General features: G+C 34.4%; 1 protein-coding gene and 1 long non-coding RNA gene across 2 annotated transcripts; one reads left to right on the forward strand and one right to left on the reverse strand.

The window, feature by feature from the left end:
• Positions 1-2,913: 2,913 nt before the first annotated feature.
• LOC132742021 (uncharacterized) lies at positions 2,914-26,152 on the reverse strand. The gene is made up of 6 exons (XM_060730301.1): positions 25,771-26,152; positions 21,256-21,395; positions 16,905-17,210; positions 13,603-13,755; positions 3,925-4,038; positions 2,914-3,237 (listed from the first exon to the last, which is right to left on the reverse strand). Exons 2-6 carry the CDS (start codon positions 21,350-21,352, stop codon positions 2,942-2,944), a joined length of 966 nt encoding a protein of 321 aa, XP_060586284.1. The 5' UTR covers positions 21,353-21,395; positions 25,771-26,152; the 3' UTR covers positions 2,914-2,941.
• LOC132742022 (uncharacterized) lies at positions 5,031-7,107 on the forward strand. The gene is made up of 3 exons (XR_009627378.1): positions 5,031-5,054; positions 5,238-5,329; positions 7,013-7,107. It is a non-coding gene; the product is annotated as an uncharacterized LOC132742022 (long non-coding RNA).
• Positions 26,153-26,455: the final 303 nt, after the last annotated feature.

Consider the following 26,455-nt stretch of genomic DNA (forward strand, 5'->3'; position numbering starts at 1 on the left):
GACATTTCATTATGCATAATAAGTGATGATAGTCATATTTGTGAAACATGTATCAATTCTGAAAATACTTGAAAACAGCAGGTTTATTAAGATTAGAACAGCTGCTCATTTTGAAAATGAGAACCGATTGAACCGGGTGATGCTCTCCAAATAGGTTTTGAACACACAAAAGTATACCTCTTGTAGTTAAGTCCCGGACAAAGTTCAATAGTTCCAAACTTTTGTGACATGTGAGCTTAAAAGCAGGAACATATAACACACAGAAGCTGTTATTTTCAGCTAACATTTTGCATTAATCAATTCGCAGTCTAGCATACAAAATTAATGTAATTAGTTTACCAGAACTTGTGTTAAATGGACATGACAACAAGCAATATAGACAGTGCCACACACAATTTCATATTTAACTGATTTTCTAATACATGTTCTGTACCTAAATCTATACTCACTGGCTCTGGGATATGATAGAAATTAAACACATGTTCTGTACCTAAATCTATACTCACTGGCTCTGGGATATGATAGAAATTAAACAAACTGAAATAAAATTAGCATTTCAAAGAATGTTAAAAATATTATTAATTAATTGTTATTTAAGAAATTTTAGTAATGCTAGCTTGCAAGAATTATTCATTTTTTAAAGGGACTCCAACAAGGTTTTCTGACATGACGGAACTGGAAATTTTTTTTTATGAGATTTGTATAATATTTGATGAAGGTGTATACCAAAAGCTTGTATGCAAAATTTCAAATAATAAATTGCTCGCCCAGTTTTGCAAAACTATAATTTTTATTGTGCAAAATGAAAAATAAAAAGCCTATATTTCCCTTTTATCTTTTTACACATTTTTTTCATTTTTATTTTTCTACATGCTAATTGATCTACGAAGAAAACGTAACGGCCGCTGTGATGTAGTGGTTAGCATACTGAATCGGCAATCCATAGACCCCTGGTTTGAGTCCCGGCTACTCCATACTAATAGGTTGTGTAATATTAGAGCAGCAATACACATAAGCCATCCTTGGTAACCCATCAGTACCCGTGGGTTCGTACCCGTGGGTTCCTATGATGCCATAAACCAGCAGTTAAAGTAACTTCTACTTAAAAATATCACATCAAAAAAGGAAAATAACAAAGTAAAAATTACTTTCATGTTTATATACCCTTTAGAAATGATGTCAAATTTTGTTACTGGACAATTGACTTTCCAATGAAATATATGAACAATGTACATTTGTAATCCAGTACTCCATAATCTAGTTTCCCTATAAACCAAGACAATTTCTAAACTTAATATAGAAGATAACCCTCTCATCAGGATCTTATATCATGTTACACAACTTCAAAAATTGAAGACAATCTTTTCACAAACCTATCGAAAATTGAAAACTATCTAACATTTTTAAACATTTATCTTTACCTTATAATGTGGACAAGTTATCTTATACACCTGTGAACCAAACTTCCTACTTCAATCACTTAACTTGCAGTAAAGCATGATCATTATTAAGATTGTGAAAAAGGGTAGAAAATGTGAAAAATGGATGACAATGAATTGGGAAATAATGGCTGGGTGCAGACTGGGCTAAAATCTATGATCTTAAACTTAAGCCTGCTGGTGGCAACTTAATCTACCCATACTCAGATCAGCTAGCACAGCCAAGCTGCCTGATCATTGTCTGCAATGTTATTCAGTCATATTTTGAATTGTCTCTAAAATTGACAAATGGTCTTGTCCAGATTGAAAGAAAGAGGTATTTAGCATGGTGTAGGTAACTAAGTTTCTTTTTCTTCTTTGTTTTCATTTTGAATATTCAAATTCAGTTTTTATAAAGTATCCATAATTTAAACAAGAGGGCCATGATGGCCCTGAGGTCGCTCACCTGTATATAGGCCCCCGGAGCGGGGCCAGTTTAAACCCCAGGGCTTTTATTTGAACAAACTTGGTAGACACCCATAAGAAGATGTTTCATGCTAAACATCTAAGCTCTAGCTCATTGGGTTTAAAAGAAGATTTTTTAAGTTTTTACTATACAGATATAGTTAAAAACAATGACACCCCTGGGGCGGGGCCAGTTTTGTCCCCAGGGCTTTAATTGAACAAACTTTGTAGACACTTACTAGAAGATGTTTCATGCCTAATATCTGAACTTTAGCTATTCAGGTTTCTTCAAAGAAGATTTTTAAGTTTTTGCTATACACATAAGGAAAATCAATGACCCCCGGGGCGGGGCCAATTTTGACCCAAGGGCTTTTATTTGAACAAACTTTGTAGACTCTCACTAGAAGATGTTTCATGCTTAATATCTAAACTCTAGCTATTTGGTTTTTTCACAGAAGATTTTTTAAGGTTTTTGCTATACACATATAAGGAAAATCAATGACCCCGGGGCAGGGCCAATTTTGACCCCAGGGCTTTTTTTTAATAAACTTGGTAGACAGCCATTAGAACATGTTTCATGCTTTATATCTTAGCATTAGCTCTTTGAGTTCTTTAAAAGAAGATTTTTTAAGTTTTTACTATATGCATTTAGGGAAATCAATGACCCCCTGGGGCGGGGCCAATTTTGACCCCAGGGCTTTTACTTGAACAAACTTGGTAGACACTCACTAGAAGATGTTTCATGCCAAATATCTAAGCTCTAGCTCTATGGGTTTTTTAAAAGAAGATATTAAAAGTTTTTTCTTTCGGTTGCCATGGCAACCAGAGTTCAGCATGGAATTCAATTCTTTGAACAAATTTTAAAGGTGACCACCAAAGGAACATTCCTGTGAAGTTTGGATGAAATTGACTTAGTGGTTTATGAGGAGATGTCATTTAAAGTAAAAGTTTACGGACGGACATCGGACGAAAAGCGATCACAAAAGCTCACCCTGTCACTTTGTGACAGGTGAGCTAATAAAAATCTGTATGATTCTTTCAAGATAAAAACAAATATTCTACCCACTATTGGCAACCAAAAATAGCATTAATGTAGTAGATGATAAATAATTTTTACCCATTGAAATATTCCAAGACTGCTTTGCTCGCCCTCCTGAGACAGTCAGGAGTACTACTCCAGTACTGTTGATGGGATCTGTTGTAGATTTTATCATTGAGCTTATTTCTTTTTCTGTTGATGAGATGTTTATCCCAGCCATACTCCAAGATATTTGAACTGGTGTTACTGGTGTTACGCCATATACATTGGCTTTTAACGTACAGGGAAATTCTTCACATGCATTCCAACTGACCACTGAAAATAAAATACTACCCTTTCAAAGATTTTTTATGGATATAAGTTGCCATAATGACCTTCACAGGAGATCATAAAAACTTGTTCTGGTGACCAAAATGAGTAATACAGGTGACACACTGATACACATACCATCTGGAGCTCTGTTTTGCCACCAGTATAGAGCCAGGCATGCATGTATAAAGGTGTAGTCTCGCAAGGCTCTATACTGCTGGTTTGTTTCTGGCTTTTTGTATTCATAAAACATTGCATGGATTGTTCCAAACCTGAAGCAGGGAACTCATCATCATGCTACAGTTAATGGCTAATATTTCATGCTGTGTACAACCACAGCTGTTTACCTGTTGTCAAAATCATTTAATAGTTCTTAGCCAATGCTATAAATAAAATAGTTACTAGATTAAGTTGATTTTATCACTTATTGTATTAATTGTATTCACTTACTTCCAGCACTATCTCTGTCTAAATAAAATTTTCTGTCAGCTAATCATCGTCTTATAAAACCTTATAAGGATGATCCTCACTATAAAATGATGAATTTTCATATAAACTACCAATCTCATTAGAATCCAATTCATAAACTGATGCTTCTCCCCCTTCATTGGGTAGGATATAAAGACATATCATTCCAGCATAGATTATCTGAGAAGACAGAGCTTTCTATAACAAGATCGATAAATTACTTACCAGAAACTTCTTTCTTAAGTTCAGCAGATGATTCATTATCAAATTTTTTATTTTTGTCAAAGGCAGCTTTGGACGTCACTTTACAAGTGATGGGTTTGAGGGCATTATCCTTTTCTGAAAGATATTGACAACAATAAAATGTTTTTACACAACCACATACAGACTTAGAGCTGGACATCTCTTGATTCATATTGATCTTAATGAAAATTGAAAAAAAAATTGTTCGATCTAAAATGTTTTAGGTTAATTATCAATTTAATGGTTGATATAACTTTTATAGAGGTCTATATTTCCGCAATGCTACATGCAACAAGCGAATTCGTTGAATTTATATCCCCCGCCGAGTACTGGTTATTACTAACACAACAACTGAAGACATAAGGCTTTATTTATATATTTATCATGGCATAAACAGTAATATTCTTTGATCTTGATAAATATTCAGGGCAATAACAGAGCCATAACTCTGTGTTAAATAGTAAATTCTGGAAATGCCAATGAGATGTATGCATACTGCATAACTAATCAAGGGCTATAAATCTGAGTTATAAAAGTCTGACCAGAACAAGGCGACTATTATGCACATCTCCTCTTCGTATCCCATAAAGTTTCATTGAATTCCAGCCAGTAGTTACAGAGAAGTATGAAAACAATTATTGCTCTGGTTGTATACTGCATAAGTTATCAAGGGCCATAACTCAAAGTTAAAATGTCTGACCCAAACAAGGCAACGATAGGCAGCACACCACACTAAATGAAGCCACAGCTACGAATGGCCAGGGAGGATTTCATGGATATAGTGACTATTGTGGATTTAAATGACTGGTTGTCTTTAAAATGCATTTTCAGCATGAAATTTGTTTTTGTAACATGTAATATGATCATTGGCAAATTCGAAAACATGGTTAGAAATAACATGCTGTTTATTATAGATGTCAAGGCCGCCATTGTTTGTAAACATTGCTTTTAAACAGCATGCTCGGTGAAAACAAGTGATTTTACAGGGGGGTACAAACTTTCAGCAATAGCAAAAAATCTACAAGGCCAAGCACCTATTTCTTTGCGATAGTTTGCATGCATAGGGAGTTGCTAAAGCAGTGACAGAGTTTCTGTAGTCCGTATATTTGCAGGTATTTTTTGCCGGAGGGACGAAAAATGTTGTTTTGGGTCTCGGACCACTATAGATTTTTGGCTTTTACGGAATGAATTGGAATTTTTTTAACTGCCTGACTGTTGCACATGGGATGATTTCATTACAGATTTGCAATACTATGACATATATGTTCGTAACAAAATGTGTTTTCTTTTTCTAGGTTGTGTAGTTTGGGATCAGATTTATCAGACATATTGCTTGCAGGACATTGACGGCAGAAACTTGAAATTTAGTGTGGAGTGCTACCTTAAGGTAAAATGAAACTTTTTCAATGCTTGTTTTTTCTCATTAAACTTTATGTAAATACTCTAGAATACACACTGACTACAATGGTGATGAAATTTCATAATAATATTAAACACAGTACCAGAAAGTCAGCTTTAAAAAGGGGAGGTAACTCAAATACCAGAAATTCTTTGTGAAATGTATTAAAGGTGCTGTGTCTGCTGTGTTGATAACACCTACTTATTCTAGGAGATACAGCTTTAGAAGAATGCTAATTTTCACATATAGAGCTATGAAGGTTAAATTAGATGTTGTTTTCCTGCTTTTTATGACTTTTAAATTAGGAAAAAGGCATGCATTTAATGAATTTCAGCTGTATGTGTGAAATATGGCCATCCGGAGTGTTTCGAGTGATGAAAAATCATTGTATGGAGGTAAATTTTTGCTGGAAATCATTTTTAAGGGCAAGTGGATATATAATCTAGGTTTTCTGGTGAGATTGTGACCATTTTAAAGCTGAGCGAGCAAGATCGAGTAGTCGGAAATCTGGTTTTTGCGCTGTCACTTGGTGAATTTCGATTCCCTAGGAGGCCCACATTGTGATGTCGATAATGCTGTGTAGGCCCTGACAAATGCTTTGTCTCTTTGATTTTGACTTTACACATAAACCTATATGAACATTGTGCATGCCAAATAGATTTTCTACTGTGTAAGACTGAAAAAACATAGCATATATTAGTGTCTGGCAGGAACATATCTGATGTATTTTGTGCTCCCTCCCCCACACACAGTGTCACATGAAGCCAGTTTATTCTTAAACTGTATGGCAATTTGTTGAATATTTCTTCCATATCATATGACATAAGGATATATTTGTGCAAATTAGTTGTATAGATAGTATAGAACCCATTTTGTCTACACCTTACATTGGGAATTCTTTCTTTTTCTACATGTACTAAAAACAGCGTGCCAAGGGCTGAAAATGGGACAAACGGTATAGTTCATTAAAGGCCCATATAAAGAAAAGCAAACAATTCCTAGCAAAATTAAATCATTTTATTTATTGAAATATGCATAAATTTGCAGAAAAAGTCTGTATAAAGTCCAGCAATAAATGTTAAGGTGCTCCTTAAGGCAGCACACCACACTAAATGAAGCCACAGCTTCGAATAACCAGGAAGGATTTCATGGATATAGTGACTATTGTGGATTTAAATGACTGGTTGTCTTTAAAATGCAATTTCAGCATGGAATTTGTTTTTGTAACATGTAATATGATCATTGGCAAATTCGAAAACATGGTTAGAAATAACATGCTGTTTATTATAGATGTCAAGGCCGCCATTGTTTGTAAACATTGCTTTTAAACAGCATGCTCGGTGAAAACAAGTAATTTTACAGGGGGGTACAAACTTTCAGCAATAGCAAAAAATCTACAAGGCCAAGCACCTATTTCTTTGTGATAGTTTGCATGCATAGGGAGTTGCTAAAGCAGTGACAGAGTTTCTGTAGTCCGTATATTTGCAGGTATTTTTTGCCGGAGGAACGAAAAATGTTGTTTTGGGTCTCGGACCACTATAGATTTTTGGCTTTTACGGAATGAATTGGAATTTTTTTAACTGCCTGACTGTTGCACATGGGATGATTTCATTACAGATTTGCAATACTATGACATATATGTTCGTAACAAAATGTGTTTTCTTTTTCTAGGTTGTGTAGTTTGGGATCAGATTTATTAGACATATTGCTTGTAGGACATTGACGGCAGAAACTTGAAATTTAGTGTGGAGTGCTACCATATGCCCATCTCTTCTTGGTATTGAAGGTTCCAATAAAGTTTCATTGAATTCCAGCCAGTAGTTGCAGAGAAGTAGCGCAGAAACAAATATTTTTCTATCTGCATACTGCATAACTAATCAAGGGCCATAACTCTGAGTTAAAATGTCTGACCCCAACAACGCAATGATATGCACATCTTCTCTTGGTATTGAAGGTTCCCATAAAGTTTCGTTGAATTCCAGCCAGTAGTTGCAGAGAAGGAGTGAGGAAATGATTTTTGCTCTATATGCATACTGCATAACTAATCAATGGCCATAACTCTGAGTTAAAGTGTCTGACCCAAATAAGGTGACGATATGTGCATCTCCTCTTGGTATTGAAGGTTCCCATAAAGTTTTGTTGAATTCCAGCCAGTAGTTGCAGAGAAGGAGCGAGGAAATGATTTTTGCTCTATATGCATACTGCATAACTAATCAAGGGCCATAACTCTGAGTTAAAGTGTCTGACCCAAACAAGGCGACGATATGCGCATCTCCTCTTGGTATTGAAGGTTCCCATAAAGTTTTGTTGAATTCCATACAGTAGTTGCAGAGAAGTAGCGCAGAAACGATTTTTACTCTATATGCATACTGCATAACTAATCAAGGGCCATAACTCTGAGTTAAAGTGTCGGACCAGAACAAGCCGACGAAATGCGCATCCCCTCTTGGTATTAAAGGTTCCCATAAAGTTTCGTTGAATTCCAGCTAGTAGTTGCAGAGAAGTAGCACGGAAATGATTTTTACTCTATATGCAAACTGCATAACTAATCAAGGGCCATAACTCTGAGTTAAAGTGTCGGACCGGAATAAGCCAATGATATGCGCATCCCCTTTTGATATTGAAGGTTCCCATAAAGTTTCGTTGAATTCCAGCCAGTAGTTGCAGAGAAGTAGCGCAGAAACGATTTTTACTCTATATGCATACTGCATAACTAATCAAGGGCCATAACTCTGAGTTAAAGTGTCGGACCGGAACAAGCCGATGATATGCGCATCTCCTCTTGATATTGATGATTCCCATAAAGTTTCGTTGAATTCCAGCCAGTAGTTGCAGAGAACTACTCCGGAAACGAAATTCGGACGGACAGATGGATGGACAATGCCAAAACTATACCCCCCTCCCGATTCCATCTGCGGGGGATAATAAAGCGTACCACTTATCAGCAATGAATTAATATTTGAAAAACAGTATGAAAATAAGGCAGATACAAATGGTTTCACTATTTGCTAACTTGTTATGTATCTTTAAACGAGATAAAAAAAAACAAATAACTTTATAATATAATACCTACTGACTTATGCCCTCCTTAATTTCAAATTAGATAAAGAAAATATATTTAAAATGTCTGTTAAACTTTTCTTTAGTTGTTAATAATATATCTGTCACCAATTTTAAGCATATTTTGTCAAAATCTGCAGGTTGTTTTAAAGAGTAAACAAATTCAAAAGCAATAAAATAATAATAATTGACCACCTGACTTCCAGAAGGACCACCTAAATTTCAAATCTAGTGGTCTGGCTTACCAACTGTGAAATAAGTTAGTGTCAAGGCCTGGTAAGCTAGCTGTCTAGTTTCCTCACAAGAAAGAATCCAAAGTCCCATTTACAGCAGTGAGAAGCAAGCAATTTGAAAACAACAACAATGACTGCTTGGCAACCTAAAACCTTCATAAACTGAATTATCTACTTACAATAAAAGTAAAGACGTTACCTAATGGTTAGGGTGCCTGCCTCTTAATCAAGGTATTATGGGTAATGGAAGGGAAGCAAAAAAATTACATCTTGCTTTCTTACGTTACATCGTGCTTTCTAACTTGTGCATCTTGCATTCTGACTTGTACATCTGGCATTCTGACTTTTACATGTTGCTTTCTTACATGCACATTATGCTTTCTGCTGTGTGACACATAACCGAAAGCCGAATGCAGCAAGCATAATACGACGCAACATCTGGTGTAATAATATAATTATGTCACCCAAATTATAATAACAGGTGGCGCTACAGTTATATTCTTGGTAAAGTCTGTATTGCGGTTCGGATTCAATTTATCAAGTTACGTCCCTTTGTTTTAAAAACTATAAACCCTAATTGTGATAAACTGAACATCAAATTGGTAGTGTGACCTTGACCTTTGAGGTAGATACGCAATTCTTGAACGCGACAAATCGTCTTGATGTGGTAGACATTTATGACTTGTTATTTTAAAATCATTCAATGCATGACAATGTTATAGTCCGGACACGAATATGTGTACCTATTTACTCTAATTGCAATGACGTGAAACTTTAAAATGATAGTGTGACCTTGACCTTTGGGGTAGGGACCTGGTTCTTGAACACAACATATCATATTGATGTTGTAGACATTTGTGCCAAAATATTTCAAAATCCCTCAATGCATGACAAAGTTACAGTCCGGACATGAATTAAGTGGGGATGCACAGACAGATGGACATATGGTGTGATTATATTATGCCTCCCTTTGGGGGCATAAAAATCAAAAGTATTGTGTTCAAACTTGTTATTCATTTTTATTATCAAATTTGAAAAGCATTTCAAAAGGGCAGGTTAATTTAGTATTTGCTCAGATTTTGTCCTTTTTATTTTCAGTATTTATGTTTACTTTTAATTTTTGTAAAATTTCACTTCTAAAAAGCTAGCAAAGATGTTCTGTAAGTTAAGAATACTATCAAAATTGACAGAAATTTCTAAAGGGTAGATAACTATGAAAAACATTTTTGCTTGTTATTTTTCAATTTTTCCTAAAATATATTTTTTTTTTCAGTGAAAATGATACCACAAACGCCATTGGACACTGTTTAAAAAATGCCCCGGACAGACCAGGGGATGGAAGGAGAAAGCGTTGATTACCTTAAAGTAGCACAACTCCAAGTTCATGCTAATTTTCATGAAAATCTTTAAAACATATTTAAAAGTATAAATTTGTGAAGTAACCAAAAGGAAGTAATTATCAAACATTATCAATGGCAATTGTTAATCAAAGGGCTGCAAGCTCTGTGGTATTTTATGATCTTTGCAATCTAAATCGTACTGTATATATGTATGTATTTTCCTGTTTTAAGTTTATTTTTACATACTATAATTCATCTTACAGGGCACCGAGATGCAGCGACTGCGTTTAGATTTTTTACTATAACAGTTTGAGTTTCATACATACGGAATTTTGCATGACTACAGTAGAGTTGCATAAAAAAATCATTTATGTTCATCTTTTTATGACAGCCACACTTCAACCTTAAAATGATATTGATCATCCACGTAATTTATGATTGTGCATTTATTGAAAATTCTATAAGCCAACGCTACTTTTAAACTTTGAATGCGTTGTAATTTGTTTGATACTTGCAACAAAATAACAATATTTCTTTCTTTTACATCGCTAGTTTAAACTGTTTTGAGAACTACTTGTTGTTAGGTTTGTTTGAAGCTCTGTGTCAGAGATTGAATGTCAGCATTGTATTTCCTGATCTGTGATCAGAAAATACAAAAAGAGGTCAAAATATGCAAAAATAGCACTCAATGTGTTAGTAACGCAGTAGAAATATAGTTAAAATATAGTCATTAATTTCACAAAACATGTTATTACAACCTTTTCTTTAATGTTTGTACATATGTTTTCTTATTTTCATTCATGTAATTGTTTTTGTAACACTTTCTGTTTTGTAATAAACATAATTTTATGTTTATTATTTATTAATTTGTGATAAAATAAATAATAATAATAAACAAGAGGGCCATGATGGCCCTGAGGTCGCTCACCTGTATATAGGTCCCCCCAACCCCCCTCCAAACGTTGCAGGGCCAATTTAACCAAAGGGCTTTTATTTGCACAAACTTGGTAGACACCCATAAGAAGATGTTTCATGCTTAACATCTAAGCTCTAGCTCATTGGGCTATTTAAAAGAAGATTTTTTTTAAGTTTTTACTATACACATATAGTTAAAAACAATGACACCCCTGGGGCCGGGCCAGTTATGACCCCAGGGTTTTTATTTGAACAAACTTTGTAGACACTTACTAGAATATGTCTCATGCTTAATATCTAAACTCTAGCTATTTGGGTTTTTTCAAAGAAGATTTTAAGTTTTTGCTATACACATAAAAGGAAAATCAATGACCCCGGGGCCGGGCCAATTTTGACCCCAGGTCTTTTATTTGAACAAACTTTGTAGACACTCACTAAAAGATGTTTCATGCTTAATATCTTAACTCTAGCTATTTGGGTTTTTTCATAAAAGATTTTTTAAGTTTTTGCTATACACATATAAGGAAAATCAATGACCCCCGGGGCGGGGCCAATTTTGACCCCAGGGCTTTTATTTGAACAAACTTGGTAGACACCTATTAGAACATGTTTGATGCTAAATATCTTAACCATAGCTCTTTGAGTTCTTTAAAAGAAGATTTTTTAAGTTTTTACTATATGCATATATGGGGAAAATCAATGACCCCCCGGGGCGGGGTCAATTTTGACCCAAGGGCTTTTATTTGAACAAACTTGGTAGACACTTATTAGAACATGTTTAATGCTAAATATCTTAGCTCTAACTCTTTTGGTTCTTTAAAAGAAGATTTTTTAAGTTTTTACTATATGCATATAGGGAAAATCAATGACCCCCTGGGGCGGGGCCAATTTTGACCCCAGGGCTTTGTTTTGAACAAACTTGGTAGACACCTATTAGAACATGTTTGATGCTCAATATCTTAGCCATAGCTCTTTGAGTTCTTTAAAAGAAGATTTTTTAAGTTTTTACTATATGCATATAGGGAAAATCAATGACCCCCCGGGGCGGGGCCAATTTTGACCCCAGGGCTTTTATTTGAACAAACTTGGTAGACACTCACTAGAAGATGTTTCATGCCAAATATCTAAGCTCTAGCTCTTATGGTTTTTTTAAAGAAGATATTTAAAGTTTTTTCTTTTGGTTGCCATGGCAACCAGAGTTCTGCATGGAATTAAATTCTTTGAACAATTTTTAAAGGTGACCACCAAAGGAACATTCCTGTGAAGTTTGGATGAAATTGGCCTTGTGGTTTATGAGGAGATGTCATTTAAAGTAAAAGTTTACGGACGACGGACGACGGACGCCGGACGAAAAGCGATCACAAAAGCTCACCCTGTCACTTTGTGACAGGTGAGCTAAAAAACAACATAAAAACAAACTTTTGGTTTTAGATTTTTGTTATAGATTTCATTGGAGTGAAAGTTACTTAATAGAATGATTTAAATAAAATTTCATCAAATCAGGATTGGCAAGAAAATATTTATAACATGGTAAAAAAGAAAGATTAGAAAAAGAACAGATTAAGGCCAGAAACGGTTAATAATAGTCAGAAATTGGTCAGATTTAAGTCGGGAAATGGTGAAATTGAGGTTGGGAAATGGTCAGAAACTGGTGAGATGATAATGGTCTGATTTAGGTAGGAAATAAGTCAGATTGAGGTCGGAAAAAGGTCAGAAACTGGTAAGATTCCGACGTCTACCTCACGTCAGATAATTATCTAAAAAAACCTTTCAAATCCAACCATTTTTCTGACCGTCATCTGACATCAGAAACTGACTTAAATCTGACGTCTTGTGTTTGCTGGGAAGGGCTCTGTGACCTTGACCTGTGTCCTAGTGACCTCAAAATCGATAGGGGTCATCTACTAGTTATGACCAATCAGTTTGTGAAATATGAAAACTTTGTAATCAATAGTTTCTAAGGCAATTAAGGGAAACCAAGTGGTGTACTGACAGACAGAAAGACGAACCAACAGATCGACATTAGCAAAACAATATACCACACTTCTTTGAAGGGGGCATAATACATTTACCTGTAAGTTGTAAGAGCCTGTTTCAAAATATAATATACATATTTTAAACACTTAGCCTATTAGACTCTACCAGTGCAGACCAAGACAAGCTGGCACATTTGTGACAGCTGATCCTGGTCTGCACTGTACCCTTGTAAGTAAAGATATATTTAGAAAATTTCTCTAAAAAGAGCAATCAGTGATCACATGATCAGTGTTGCCACATGATAGCCAATTGCATGTTGCAGAGGCACAAAAATTATTAAAAGGCTTAACTGCTTATTTTCATTCAAGGGTCATAACTCAACCCAAAATCATTCAACTGGAAAATCCAATATTATAAGCTCTAGTACTTGAGGTATCAATCAATCCTGATAAGTTTCACTCAACTTGCATTAATAATATAAGAGAAATAGTCCGAACAAACATTTCAAAAAAATTAATTTAAGGGCCATAACTCTTGCTTAAGTTTTGCTGAAATTGCATAACTTGTCTTAACAAGTTTTAAGACGGACTGACGGACAACGGAGAAGTGATTCCTATATGTTGCCACTACTCTGTATCAGCGCTGAAGAATTGTGATGTCCTAATTGAACCACTAAATTTAAATTACAATTAGAAATTTAGATTTTAAAAAAAGTAAAAAAAATAAAAATACTTACCAGCTTTTATGGAACAACAGGACACTTTACTGTGACAGATTTTTTTATCTCCCCAAAGACATTCAACATAAGGTACAAAGCCAAGGGATGTGGAGTTAAAACATTTCACAGTTGAAGAGTCTCCGTCCTTCACAAAGATAGGTCTATGATCATCTGTTTAAACACAATTAAACATAATTCAGAAAAAAAATCAACATTTACCCTGCAAATAATTTATAATGTATTTGATTGGTCAAGTTTATTAATTTAAATTAACTAAGCTATGAATTTGTGTACTGGACTTGCCAAGTTCTGAAATTAACAAACTTTCAGTACTGGACCTGACAAACTTCGAAATTAAACCTGTCATATGTTACTTTGTAAACTGGACTTGTTTTGCTCTGAATTTTGTTCAATATTATTTATTTTTTTAATTTGACAAAATTAACCTACCCAAAGTTGTGTACTTGATTTATTAAGCTCTGAAATAGGACCTGTAAGATGTTAATTAAATGTGTACTTGACTTGCAAAGCTCTGATATTGGACCTGTCAAATGTTAATTTGTATACCTGACTTGTCAAGCTCTGAAATTGGACCTGTCCAATGTTAAATTGTGATTGTGAACCTGACTTATCAAACTATAAAATTGGACCTGTCCAATGTTAATTTGTGTACCTGACCTGCCAAGCTATGAAATTAGACCTGTCCATTGTTATTTTGTGTACCTGACTTATCAAACTATGAAATTGCACCTGTCCAATGTTATTTTGTGTACATGACCTGCCAAGCTCTACAATGGAACCAGTTCAATGTTAATTTGTGTACTTGACCTGCAAATCTCTAAAATGGGACCTGTCAAATGTTATTTTGTGTACATGACCTGCCAAGCTCTGAAATTGGACCTGTAAGATGTTAATTTGTGTACTTTACTTGCCAAGCTCTGAAATTGGACCTGTCCAATGTTAATTTGTATACTTGACTTATCAAGCTCTGAAATTGGACCTGTGCAATGTTAATTTGTGTACAGCCAAGCTCTGAAAGACCTATCCAATTTAATTTTTTTCTTTCTGCATTTTTTGTAAAGTACTGATATCTTTGAAAATACAAGAATCTTACACCAACTGCAGGTACAGACGGGAATATCTAGCATTTCAGTTACAGCGGTAACAAGGCTCTTCGAAGTCTATGCTTAGCAATTACTCAAGAGCTAGCTATACCAGTCTGTGACAACAGTCGTGTTTGATTCTTATTTTTGCATATTAAATATTTAGAAAAAAGTATCATAGTTTGGAACAAAACTAGAACTGCCACTATCATGGCGTGAATACCCCCGCATACCACTTTGTCAGAATCAACAGTGGCCATTCAGAGCTCAAGGACAACCTCCCTGCCAAATCTGAGTTTACTAAGCCAGTGCATTGCTAAGTTATGTATTCTACATGCTTCAAATGTGAAAATGTCAAAATCAATACACTGCGGACAGGCATTCTTAAGCAATTGAGAAGAAAAGCTTTTTCTGTCAAGGTCCCTGTGACCTTGACCTTTGACCCAGTGACCTCAAAATCAATAGGGGTCATCTACTAATCATGACTAACCTCCATGCCAAATATGAAGACTGTGGGTCAAAGGAATCTTAAGTTATTGAGCGGACAAGCTTTTTGAAGTCAAGGCCCCTGTGACCTTGACCTTTGACCTGGTAACCTCAAAATCAATAGGGGTCATCTACTAATCATGCCTAACCTCCATGCCAAATATGAAGACTGTGGGTCAAAGGAATCTTAAGTTATTGGGCGGAAAAGCTTTTTGAAGTCAAGGCCCCTTTGACCTTGACCTTTGACCTGGTGACCTCAAAGTCAATAGGGGTCATCACTAATCATGGCTAACCTCCATGCCAAATATGAAGACTGTGGGTCAAAGGAATCTTAAGTTATTGAGCGGACAAGCTTTTTGAAGTCAAGGCCCCTGTGACCTTGACCTTTGACCTGGTGACCTCAAAGTCAATAGGGATCATCTACTAATCATGACTAACTTCAATGCCAAATATGAAGACTATGGGTCAAAGCAATCTTAAGTTATTGGGCGGACAAGCTTTTTGAAGTCAAGGCCCCTGTGACCTTGACCTTTGACCTGGTGACCTCAAAATCAATAGGGGTAATCTACTAATCATGACTAACCTCCATGCCAAATATGAAGACTGCGGGTCAAAGGAATATTTAGTTATTTGGCGGACAAGCTTTTTGAAGTCAAGGCCCCTGTGACCTTGACCTTTGACCTGGTGACCTCAATGTCAATAGGGGTCATCTACTTATCATGACTAACCTCCATGCCAAATATGAAGACTATGGGTCAAAGCAATCTTAAGTTATTGGGTGGACAAGCTTTTTGAAGTCAAGGCCCCTTTGACCTTGACCTTTGACCTGGTGACCTCAAAATCAATAGGGGTCATCTACTGATCATGACTAACCTCCATGCCAAATATGAAGACTAAGGGTCAAAGGAATCTTAAGTTATTGGGGGGACAAGAAAAAACCGACGGACAGCCGGACGGCCGGACGACCTGATTCCAGTATACCCCCCTTACAACTTTGTTGTGCGGGGGTATAAATATAAAAACTGATATTTTGGTTTTTGCACTTTTTTCTTGCACATTCAGTAATAAGTGAACTTATTAATTCATTCATAATGGCAAAAAAATGGCATCATCCTAAGAACAAAATTCATTCATTAAATTAGGGGTGTAAATCAGATTTTTCTAGCATCAGTGTAAACATTAGATAATCCCTATTTTGTAAGCTAATTTTATTAGAAATACATGTATATTTTTGTGGAAATAGGTAAAAGATGGACAGTTTTTCTAACCAAAAAATTTTGAATTCTATCTAGTTTATTTATTTTTCTTTGTTGGGTTCTATGTCACACGGACAAAGTATAGGTCATATGGAGACGTTCCAGTTTTACTGGTGGAAAAAGACCTCAGGTGCCCTTCTGTGCATTATTCCAGGCACAAACGGGCACCTGAGTAAAATCACCAATGTTCCATAAGCTATCTGGATAGCTAGCTTCTGACATGAAAGATTCTAAGGTCCCTGGCAGGATTCCAACACACAGCAGTGAGGGGCAAGTGGTTTGAAGTCAACAACCCTTGCCATTCAGCCAAGGATGCCCAAGATATTACTAATTTTCAAAGTTAGAATAATAGACAATTAAGTGAAAATGATTTTGTTAGCACATTCATAAACCATTAAAGCTTAGGTAAACAATAATATACCTTTTGGTAATCATCAAGTAAAGGGGCATAGAAAAAAGAAAAAGCGATACGTACCTTCAATTACAAACAGTTTACTCTCTGCTGTTACATTCACACCACCACCAGCATCTATAATGCATTTATACGTCCCTGCATCTTCTCTCTTAAGGCTCATTATCTTGAAAATCGCCCAGTCGAACTTTCCATCTGTTCTCTTATCAGCGCTCTCCCTTTTATCTATCAATGTTCCATTATGCTCCAAGATGAAGGAAATATCTGGATTTGTTAAAGAATACTCAGCAGGTGACCTACATTTGAACTGTCCTTCGTCGCCTACTTTCTTCACTTGATTTTCAGGCTCTAAATACGCCTTCGATTCATCTGGTATAAATGATGAGATAACTATCAATATACATGTAGAGTACCAATAATCTAATTTGCATAATTACATTTTAGTTACACAAAATCATTTATAAAGTTTGTTAACCTATTTCGTATACCCCTAGCCTGATGACAGCAACTGATTCTACCAATGCAACTGGTGCAGACCATGAGCCAAAGGCACATTTGTGCTATCTGATCATGGTCTGCACTGTTCGATATTCAGTCTGTCAGTTCTTATTTTGAATTTTTTTGCTATTCAGTAAGTTCTTATTTTGATTTTTTTTTTTAAATTATGAGCGATTATGTCCAGATTAATAGAAGAACAAGTCCATTTGGTAAGGGTTAAATGATGTAAAGCTATAACTGGCAACATCATACTATAAAATTTTTATTTTTAAACTGAACAACTGTATGGATTCTTTTCATATTCTTATGGTCATATCTGTAGTGAGTTTTAATTCGAGTGAGACTGTCTCTGTTATTTTACACACATAAATGATTTACAAGAGGGCCATGATGGCCCTAGATCACTCACCTTTGATACAATACATAATCATAAAACTTCTACGCTCTTGCCACTGTACTTTCACAGAGAAAGATTTCAAGATATTTCCCTTTACAAGTCTATGTACATGTATATACTAAACTAAGTTATCCCCAGGCTGGGGCCATTTTTGAACCCCACAGGCATGACTTACGAAACTTTTGTAGAAATATATATATCAATAGGAAATACTTTATGCAAAAATTCTATGCTCTGGGCACTGCAGTTTCACAAAAGAATAGGACTTAAATGTATTTTCTTAAATAAGTCTATATACATGTAACTAAGTGACCCCTAGGACAGGACCCATTTTGACCCAAGGGACATGATATACAGACATGTAACTTTCATGGAAAATCACAAATGAGCCTTGTAATGCCATTGTTATTTCTGAGAGGAATTTTGCTACTATATTTGTACAGTACAAGCGTTTGTAAACTAAATGACCTCCAGGGCAGACATTTGTGGACACAGGGGGATGACTTTTATTACTTTTGTGACCCTGGGTGCAGGATCAATTTCAATCCCAGGGACATGATTTATGTAAGTTATGTAACAGACCATAAGTTGATGCTTCCTAAGCACTGGGCATTGTACTTTTGGAAACAAAGTTTTCTACAGCATTTTTATGATACAAGGCTATGTAAAATGAATGACCCTTAGGGCAGGGCCATTTTGTACCCGAGGGTGATGACTTACATTTTTTTGTAGGGGTTCGCTTGGCAATGCCACATGCCAAATACCTAAGCTCTAGGCATACCAGTTTCACTAAAGAAGACTTTAATGTATTTTCTTGTATAGAAATCCATATGAACTAAGTGAACCCCAGACAGGACCAATTTTGACCAAACGGGCATGATTTATGTAAGTTTTGTAGACCAATATGGTGACTGATTTGTGCCATTTCGTTTTTTCGCCCCACGACCCCGGCAAACAAAAAGTCAAGAATCAACAAGTTAAAATGGCAAAGGTGCAGAGCAAAATCATGCCCCGTGCCTCCAGTAATTAGCGTGTTTATGTGCTTTCACTTCTTAATTCTCAACTTTTCCCTTGGCAGGGCTACAGGAAAAAAATGGCACAAACCAGCCACCATATAGCAAAGCTCTGGCCATTATACTTTCAGAAAAGAAGTTTTCTAAGACAATTTTATGAAACTAGGGACCCTCAGGACGGTGCCATATTTGACCTAAGGTAAGATGAGTTAGGAGTTTTTTGTATGTTCTGGGCTTTCACAAAAGAAGTCTTAAATGTTTTTTCCTATAGAAGTTTTTATAAAGAGACCCTTGGGCTGGGCCAATCTGATCCAAGGGACATTATATTTTATAACTTTTGTAAAGGACTACAAGATGAATCTTAATATGCCTAATATCTAAGTCCTTGGCATTGTATTTTCTTAGGACTGAAACCATTTATACAACTTTTGTAACTATACTATACTGTTTACTATACTATAATTAAATAATATCCGTCTTTATACAAGTGAAATATATTATACGAGGGTTGTCCCAATATTCTGTGACAAGATTGATTAAAAGCTAAATAAAACAGGTAAGAATTTGATAATTTAATATGTTTTAAACCCATTAATTTAAACATTTTCACAAATTTTCATAGATAAATATCAACAAACAACAAATATATGCCATAAACACCATGGCAACTAACTGCATCGCGGCGCACGTCCAATGTCAAAGACAGCATTAAATGTATATAAGGCGCCTTTCTCAAATACTCTCAATGGCTTTCAACGCAATAATGGTACCCATAAATCGTCAATTTCTGACTTAAATCATGTGGATGTTAATGTCTGTTGAATGTTTGGATGACAAACATTAATTTTTGATATACGCGAACTTCCGGTCTCGTTACTCCGGTTTAAGCTGTAGGAAATAGGCGACGAGGATCGGTCTTCCTATCCGTGTTTACCTTATTTTCGCTTTTTGTAGCGCAAAACTCTGGTTCCGTTCATGCCTTTTGTACGCAAATGCTCAGAATATGTTGCTAAACTGTTATAGTTAGTATATTTGTTGAAAATCGTTACATGTATCATCCCGAAATAGTCATGAAACCTGAGTGGCATGTTCACTACGCCGCAAATTCTTTGAACGTCGCCATTTTAACTTTCCTATTTTATATGAGATATTTTCATTTATTCGTATCTTTTTCGTTTTTTAAGTTATTAAACTAAAATTTTCAGAGATGATTTAAACATAGCAGCAGAGGAAGTCAACGTGACATTGTGCAGACACATCATCAGATATTTAAAATATACGTAATTAATTTCAGCCTATTCATAACAAAATGTAAATTATTTGACGTGCGCCGGCAACTCAAACCAATGTCGTTAATACTGAAAATTTCTAAGTAATTAGGGTATTTTTTTTGTAAATGATTTGTTGTAATGTTCAATAAAAAACTTAACGGTTATATGTGTGAATTATTTTCTATTGACGTTAAAAATGAACCGGCTATAAAATTTGTCACGGACTTTTGGGACAACCCTCGTATATATAGTAAACAGGTGCTGGATAATAATTTTGTTCTTGATGATCAAGGGAGGGAGATTATTTTGTGATAATTTAACCATTTTTGGGAAGTCAAATGTGTTGAATGCCTGTGGTAATTGATTAAAGTACATATATACATTATAAGGACATGTCTTAATTTTTTTTAACTTGCTCCGACGTTGTCGTGTGTTCCTCTCCTATAAGTTTACTTTAGTTATGTACACTGTAGGTTCCAATTTTGAAAAAAAAGAACACTTGAAAGAAATATTTTTGTATACTTCCTTAATTTTATGGATTAATCATTGCAAGATTCTACTTGAAAAAGCTGCATTATAATTTTGTTCCTGAATATTTTATCCTGTTAACTTAAACACACAATACATGTATTTACATTAATTATCATATTACATGAGGAGTTAAGCCATTACTGCAATAAGGTGACAAACTGTGTGTGTACATAACATTATTGATATATTAGGTTACAACACAACATAGTTTTGTCTTTTACAAATTTATAAAAAATATTTCAATAGGATATAACGTAATTCATACGCTTTAAAGGTGTAGACATATTATTTTAGCAGATAGAAAACTACATAACAGAAACAATCAAAACTTTGCAAAATCTAAGTATATGCTGATAACTAAAATAAATTTGGGGTCACTGAGATTATTTTTCGAGTTATCTACCCTTGTATCTGATTTTATTTTTGTAGTTAAGGTCATTTCAATGGCAGATTACTAGTCGTACACCAGATAAGACTTACAAACCTTGTTTTTCTATTGGTTTGTTTTTTATTTAATCCTAAATGGTCACAATTATCTAGTTTCCTTTCAGTAGTTTCAGACTTGCATGCAAAACTAAAACCAAAGTGTGATGCCAACGTCAAGGTGAGTACAATAGCTCTCCGTATTCTTCAAATGGCAGAGCTAATGAATAAGCAACAAAAATATACAGGTGAGCTAAAATTTGTAGGCACCATCCACTTACCTAGCATACAAAATCCATCGTATACTCCCAGTGTTAGAACCAGTGTCAGTACAAGAGTACCACAGTTACTGTTCATTTCTGAAAATGTCAATCTCATAGACGCTTCACCCAACAAACTTTTCCTTGACTGTCAGACTGGCCTGGTTGAAACAAAAATGTTAATATTTTATAATCACTTATCAGATACCATTGTCTGAAATAAACGTAAAGATAAAACATCTTGTTTATATTTTAACTAAACTTTCATAACATAAGGCCATCCTTAAAAAAATGTTTGTTTGCAGTAACGCGACCGACTCACAAAATTTGCTCCTACTCAAATTTTTTTTATTGGTCTGGAACTCTGGATAAAAATTTTTTTTTTTTGAATCAGAAAATTATGCCTTGTGCTTTGTTTTCGTTCTTTTAAAGGTTAATAGAAGAAGTAAAATGTAGTTCTTATTAAATTAGAATTCAGTTATCAATTTATTAATTATTACCAGATTATCAAAGCATATATTGTCCAGCATTTTGAAATTCCATGTTTATTTGGGAGTACAGTTCAATAAAAAAAATAAATAAATAAATAAATCGACCTACCTACCCACCTTGAAAATTCTGGGTCGGGTTACTGCAAAAAAACATTTTTTTAAGGACGGCCTAATTGGTAAAATGGTTTAAAGGCCTATTAAGCCAGAAATAAAAAGATATTAATCTTATTTCTCAAAAGCCTTGTAATTGTCTTGTGTATACATTGGCTATATAAATTAACTAGCTTCTGCATCTTTTTATGTTTGGCCATTAGTAAAGTTGTAATGACTTAGTATTTGGTAAAATACCACTTCTTTTTATGTTTTGCTATTTTTATGACAAATTATTTCACATTCAGTTCAACTATCTGCCAGTATCATCATGCTTCTAACATTATAAAATTGAAAGTTTGTTCCTTGTTGAATGAAAAAAATATACATTTATTAATGAAACTAAATTGGCCTTTTAGCTCAGTTTCAAACTAGGAGTAATAAATTATGTATACATGAGTATCATGTTGTTTATGAAAACACAAAAGTATTGGCATGCAGTCTGTGACAGAGATAATCATTTTGAAATACACTATCCAACCCTGTTATGTTTTCAAATAATAAAAAAAGAAAGAAGTTCAAACATAGCAGCAATTTATAATGTCTGTTGATATTTTAATCATTTCACATGCCAAAAGCCTATGCTGCTAAGATATTTATAAATAAACAATACAGCCAAATCTTAAGGCTACATAGTAGTGTACATGTAGTTTGTAGACATAAACATCATTTTTACTTTGTTAGCGGCACTAAGGGCTCACTCTTCAAACCATTTGTCCCTCACTGATGTGGGTTCGAATCCTGACAGGGACAAGTCTTAAACTTCAAAAAGACCTACACTCTATTCAAGAATGGTGCATAATGGCATTCACAGTGCTATGATACCTAATACAGACAAAATTAAAGTTATGTACATATCAGCCTAAAAAAAGACCCAAAATTACATTCATGCATCAACAAATACACCACTTCAATTACTTAACAATAACATAGAGTTCACTGAATCTGAAAAGCTTCTTGGAGTTCAAGTTGACAATTGCCTAATGTGGACACTCCAAGTTGAACAAACAATAAAACAAGAGCTGTCGGTAGGACAGCATGCTCGACTATTCTTAGTGATTGATAGTAAAAGAGCCTTGATAATGTAAAATTTTCTAAGTTAACAAAAAGGCCAAACTTTTCTCCAAATCAATGTTACAGTTAAAGGCCTTGGAGAGAGTCCTATTATGCTCTCAAAGAAGTGTATAAACTTTCAACTTGTTTTAAAGCCAGATGTCAATGGAATATGAAAATATACGAGGTGGTATGCAAACTTTAAATAACATAAATTCAAAGTTGAAAAAAGGGCATTATTTTGTCAAAATGCTTGATAGAGATACCTCCTCCTGCCTACAGGTTGATGGCATGATAGTGAACAAGTGTGCAAAGTTTCGAAGGCATATGTCAATGGACTTTGCAAATATTTGAGGTGTTACAAAAACTTTAACGTAATTATCAAATATTTGAGGTACATGTATTACAAAAACTTTAACATAAGTGGTTACGCCGATGCCGATACTCGGGTGACTAGTATAGCTCTACTTCAGCATGCCCATTCACGCACTAAAGTGCGTAATTCAAGCACAAAATTCTAGATGCACGCGTAAAAATTGTAAGTAGGGGGTACATGCCCGCAAAGTAAAATCATCAGAATGAATGTTTGGGATAGCCTAATTTGCATATCAACTAAATGTTGTTGCCATCTACAAATCGTTAGGAACAGTCTTATACCAGTCACAATTGCATGTCTGCTTTCAAAGTCATCTCAGTCTGATTCGTAAATATTTTAGTCATGTTTTGACATCACATTACTGTCTTAAGAAAAAAAGTTTTGGATATTTACAACTTCCAAAAAGTATTTTGTGTTCTCCAATGACCAGCAAAACGTTAGTCATTTTATTTTTTAACAACTACCTTCAATTGTGAGCTTTATGTATGTCATATTGAGATTTTGAAATAAATGTTCATAATTTCGGATATACAAAATTTTGGTTATGGGTAATAATCGTAACAAAATACCAGTGATTGTAATGGCTGTTATATCGCTACCTTAAGTGATGAGTTTGTGTCTGTGTTTGTTGGTAGTAATACTTAGTGAAACAGCTGTTCATTAATATCATGTTGACTAAAATGTTCTTACAAACAAAAACATGTTTAAACTTATCAGGCTGGTGAAAATGCCCGATCGGGCTTAAGACATAAAATATCATGTTTCTAGAAAAATAATTAAATTGTTTCTTTCTAACTTGTTTTGTTTATTCAGCATTTATATATGAAACAAATCAATATAGAAATATTTTGGTTATCTTTTATTTTCTTAGAATTATTTCCCTTTTTACCATTTTCTGACAACAAAAAAATTGAAGTTCATAAACATTATGTTGTAACATAAAATTCTTAATAGAAATGTGTCCAACAACTTCATTTTGCTCTAGATTATTGCGCCAGTACCTTAATTCAATATATTTGGATTAAATATTCTGTTTCTGGCGTTTATATTTTGAAAATTCTTAGCAACTGAACATTATACTTTGAAGTTTTCTCTGAAAACTGAAGGAAATGTATGTTGACAGGTGTTGGCGCAATGAATTAGTCCATAAAGAAGTTATTTAACATATTTTGTGTTACACATACAACACATTTTTTAAGGACTTCAAAAATTATGTGTTATAAAAACATGAAAAAGGGGAAATTATTCTCACAAAAGAGCTAGTAGCCAAATAAACTTCTTTCTGTTTACCTCAAATATTATTCTGAATAAACAAACAAAGTTTAAAACAAATATCTTTATTATTTTTCTAGAAATATGATTTTTTATGTCATAAGCCCGATCAGGCATTTTCACCAACCTGCTTATGACTATGTGTACCCCCAGACTTTAAATGTACCCCCAATTTTCAATGACAGGGGGTACATGTACCCCTACGTTTGAAATTGAGTGGGCATGCTGCTACATATTCTTATCAAATAGTCAAGCTATAAAAAATGCAATAGTATTCTGTATCTTCTTTTACGGTGCCTATATTTGCAGATGCACCATCTGACCCTCTTTTCAAAGAATTAAGATGGATGAAATTTAATGACAGGGTTGAGTACAAAAAGGCTATCCTGATATACAAATCATTACATGAAGAAAACTCACCATGCTACATGAAAAGAAATTTTCAATTTGCCTCAATTTTATATGACAAAAATCTCAGATCAACAAGCAATCTTAATCTACATATACCTAAGCCTAATCTTGAGTTAAATCGAAAATCACAACTAAAATCTGGAATAATATACCACTCTTTGAACACCATTCTGAAACTACTGAAAAGTTCAAACAAGAACCGCTTGAAACAGGTGATGCTCCCCGAATAGGTTTTGGACATGGGAAAGTATACCTCTTGTAGTGTCAAGAGTTATCATTAGATCCCTTGATTGTTTTACATGTCCAGTGTATAGCACTGATACATACGAGAATTACCGGGGTTTCTTACTAGTATACTTCTAGGAAGGTGGGAAACACCAGGTACGTATATAAACGTTAATATACCTACCTGGAAACACCGACAGTATTTCTGAAAAATCCAAAGACCAAGTGTGTTACCCAGGATCGAACCCATTGTCAATCTCAGAAGAGTTCTCAGAAGTGACAAGTGTAGTCACATTCTACTTAGTGTTGGTCATGTTTTAATTTTAATAACATCTCTGAAAAACGTCTGATTATTTTGCTATCTTTCTGATTAAAAGACCAGAATTAGTCTACAGTAAACAGGTAAAAGACAGGTGTACTTTCGTTTTACAAAAATGAAAATAAAGTACGCCGTCCAGGCAAGAAGTGAAAAATTATTTCATATGTTCTTGGTGAAAAAAATATTAACGATTGTATTTTAGAAGTATTTTGCCTGAAAGTTTCTAAGGAAAAACCTACCTTTCTTCAATAATAATTCATTAATTTTCCATAATCCATTATGCAAATGACACTGGCATCAGAGCTTCAAGTTGCTGTCAGTTAATTATTTTTATGTGATATAAAAATAATTGTTCCAGTTTGTTGATACAAAACAATAAAATCATCAAAAAATACACTTTCGTTCTCTTAGTCTCTGTCTATAAATTAAACATGGTAATGAACGCAGTTCGGGAGTCAACTTGTTTTCAAAGAGTTTTTTTTGACACACCGTGAAATTCCTTTTAAATACAGCCGATGACCAATAGAAAAACTATTTTTCTACAAACAATGTCATTTTCAGAGTTTAAATAAGAAAAATGCTAAAATTACTCTCAGAGGTGTTTCTACCGACGACCTTTCACCTTGTACTTCCGGTATGAGCGGGACGGTATACTTTGCAGACGACTTTGCAGACAAGTTAAACATAGAGGGATTTTGCAGACAAGTTAAATAAAGAAGGATTTTAGATTTTGCAGACAATATAGATTATATAGGGGGTGTTTAATCCCTTGTCAAAAGGTGTGAATAGGCAATTATATTGATTTAATGCCATCTAGAAAGATCTATGATTATTTGCAAAACTTTATTTATTATTTGAAAAATAGTTTTAATGATGTTTTTTTTTTAGAATAATTTATCATTATGCTTTTATAAAAAAAAATAT

Source organism: Ruditapes philippinarum, unplaced genomic scaffold (genome assembly GCF_026571515.1).
Source record: "Ruditapes philippinarum isolate M1 unplaced genomic scaffold, ASM2657151v2 ctg242_1_1_1_1, whole genome shotgun sequence".
Classification (NCBI taxonomy): Eukaryota; Metazoa; Mollusca; class Bivalvia; order Venerida; family Veneridae; genus Ruditapes; species Ruditapes philippinarum.

Excerpts from the sequence above, each read along its gene's own strand:
- LOC132742021 (XM_060730301.1), bottom strand. The coding sequence starts at position 21,352 with ATGAGATTGACATTTTCAGAAATGAACAGTAACTGTGGTACTCTTGTA. Across the intron at positions 17,211-21,255 it reads CGATGGATTTTGTATGCTAG|ATGAATCGAAGGCGTATTTA; the intron begins GTAAGTGGATGG and ends CATTTATACCAG. Across the intron at positions 4,039-13,602 it reads CTGTTGTTCCATAAAAGCTG|AAAAGGATAATGCCCTCAAA; the intron begins GTAAGTATTTTT and ends AATATCTTTCAG.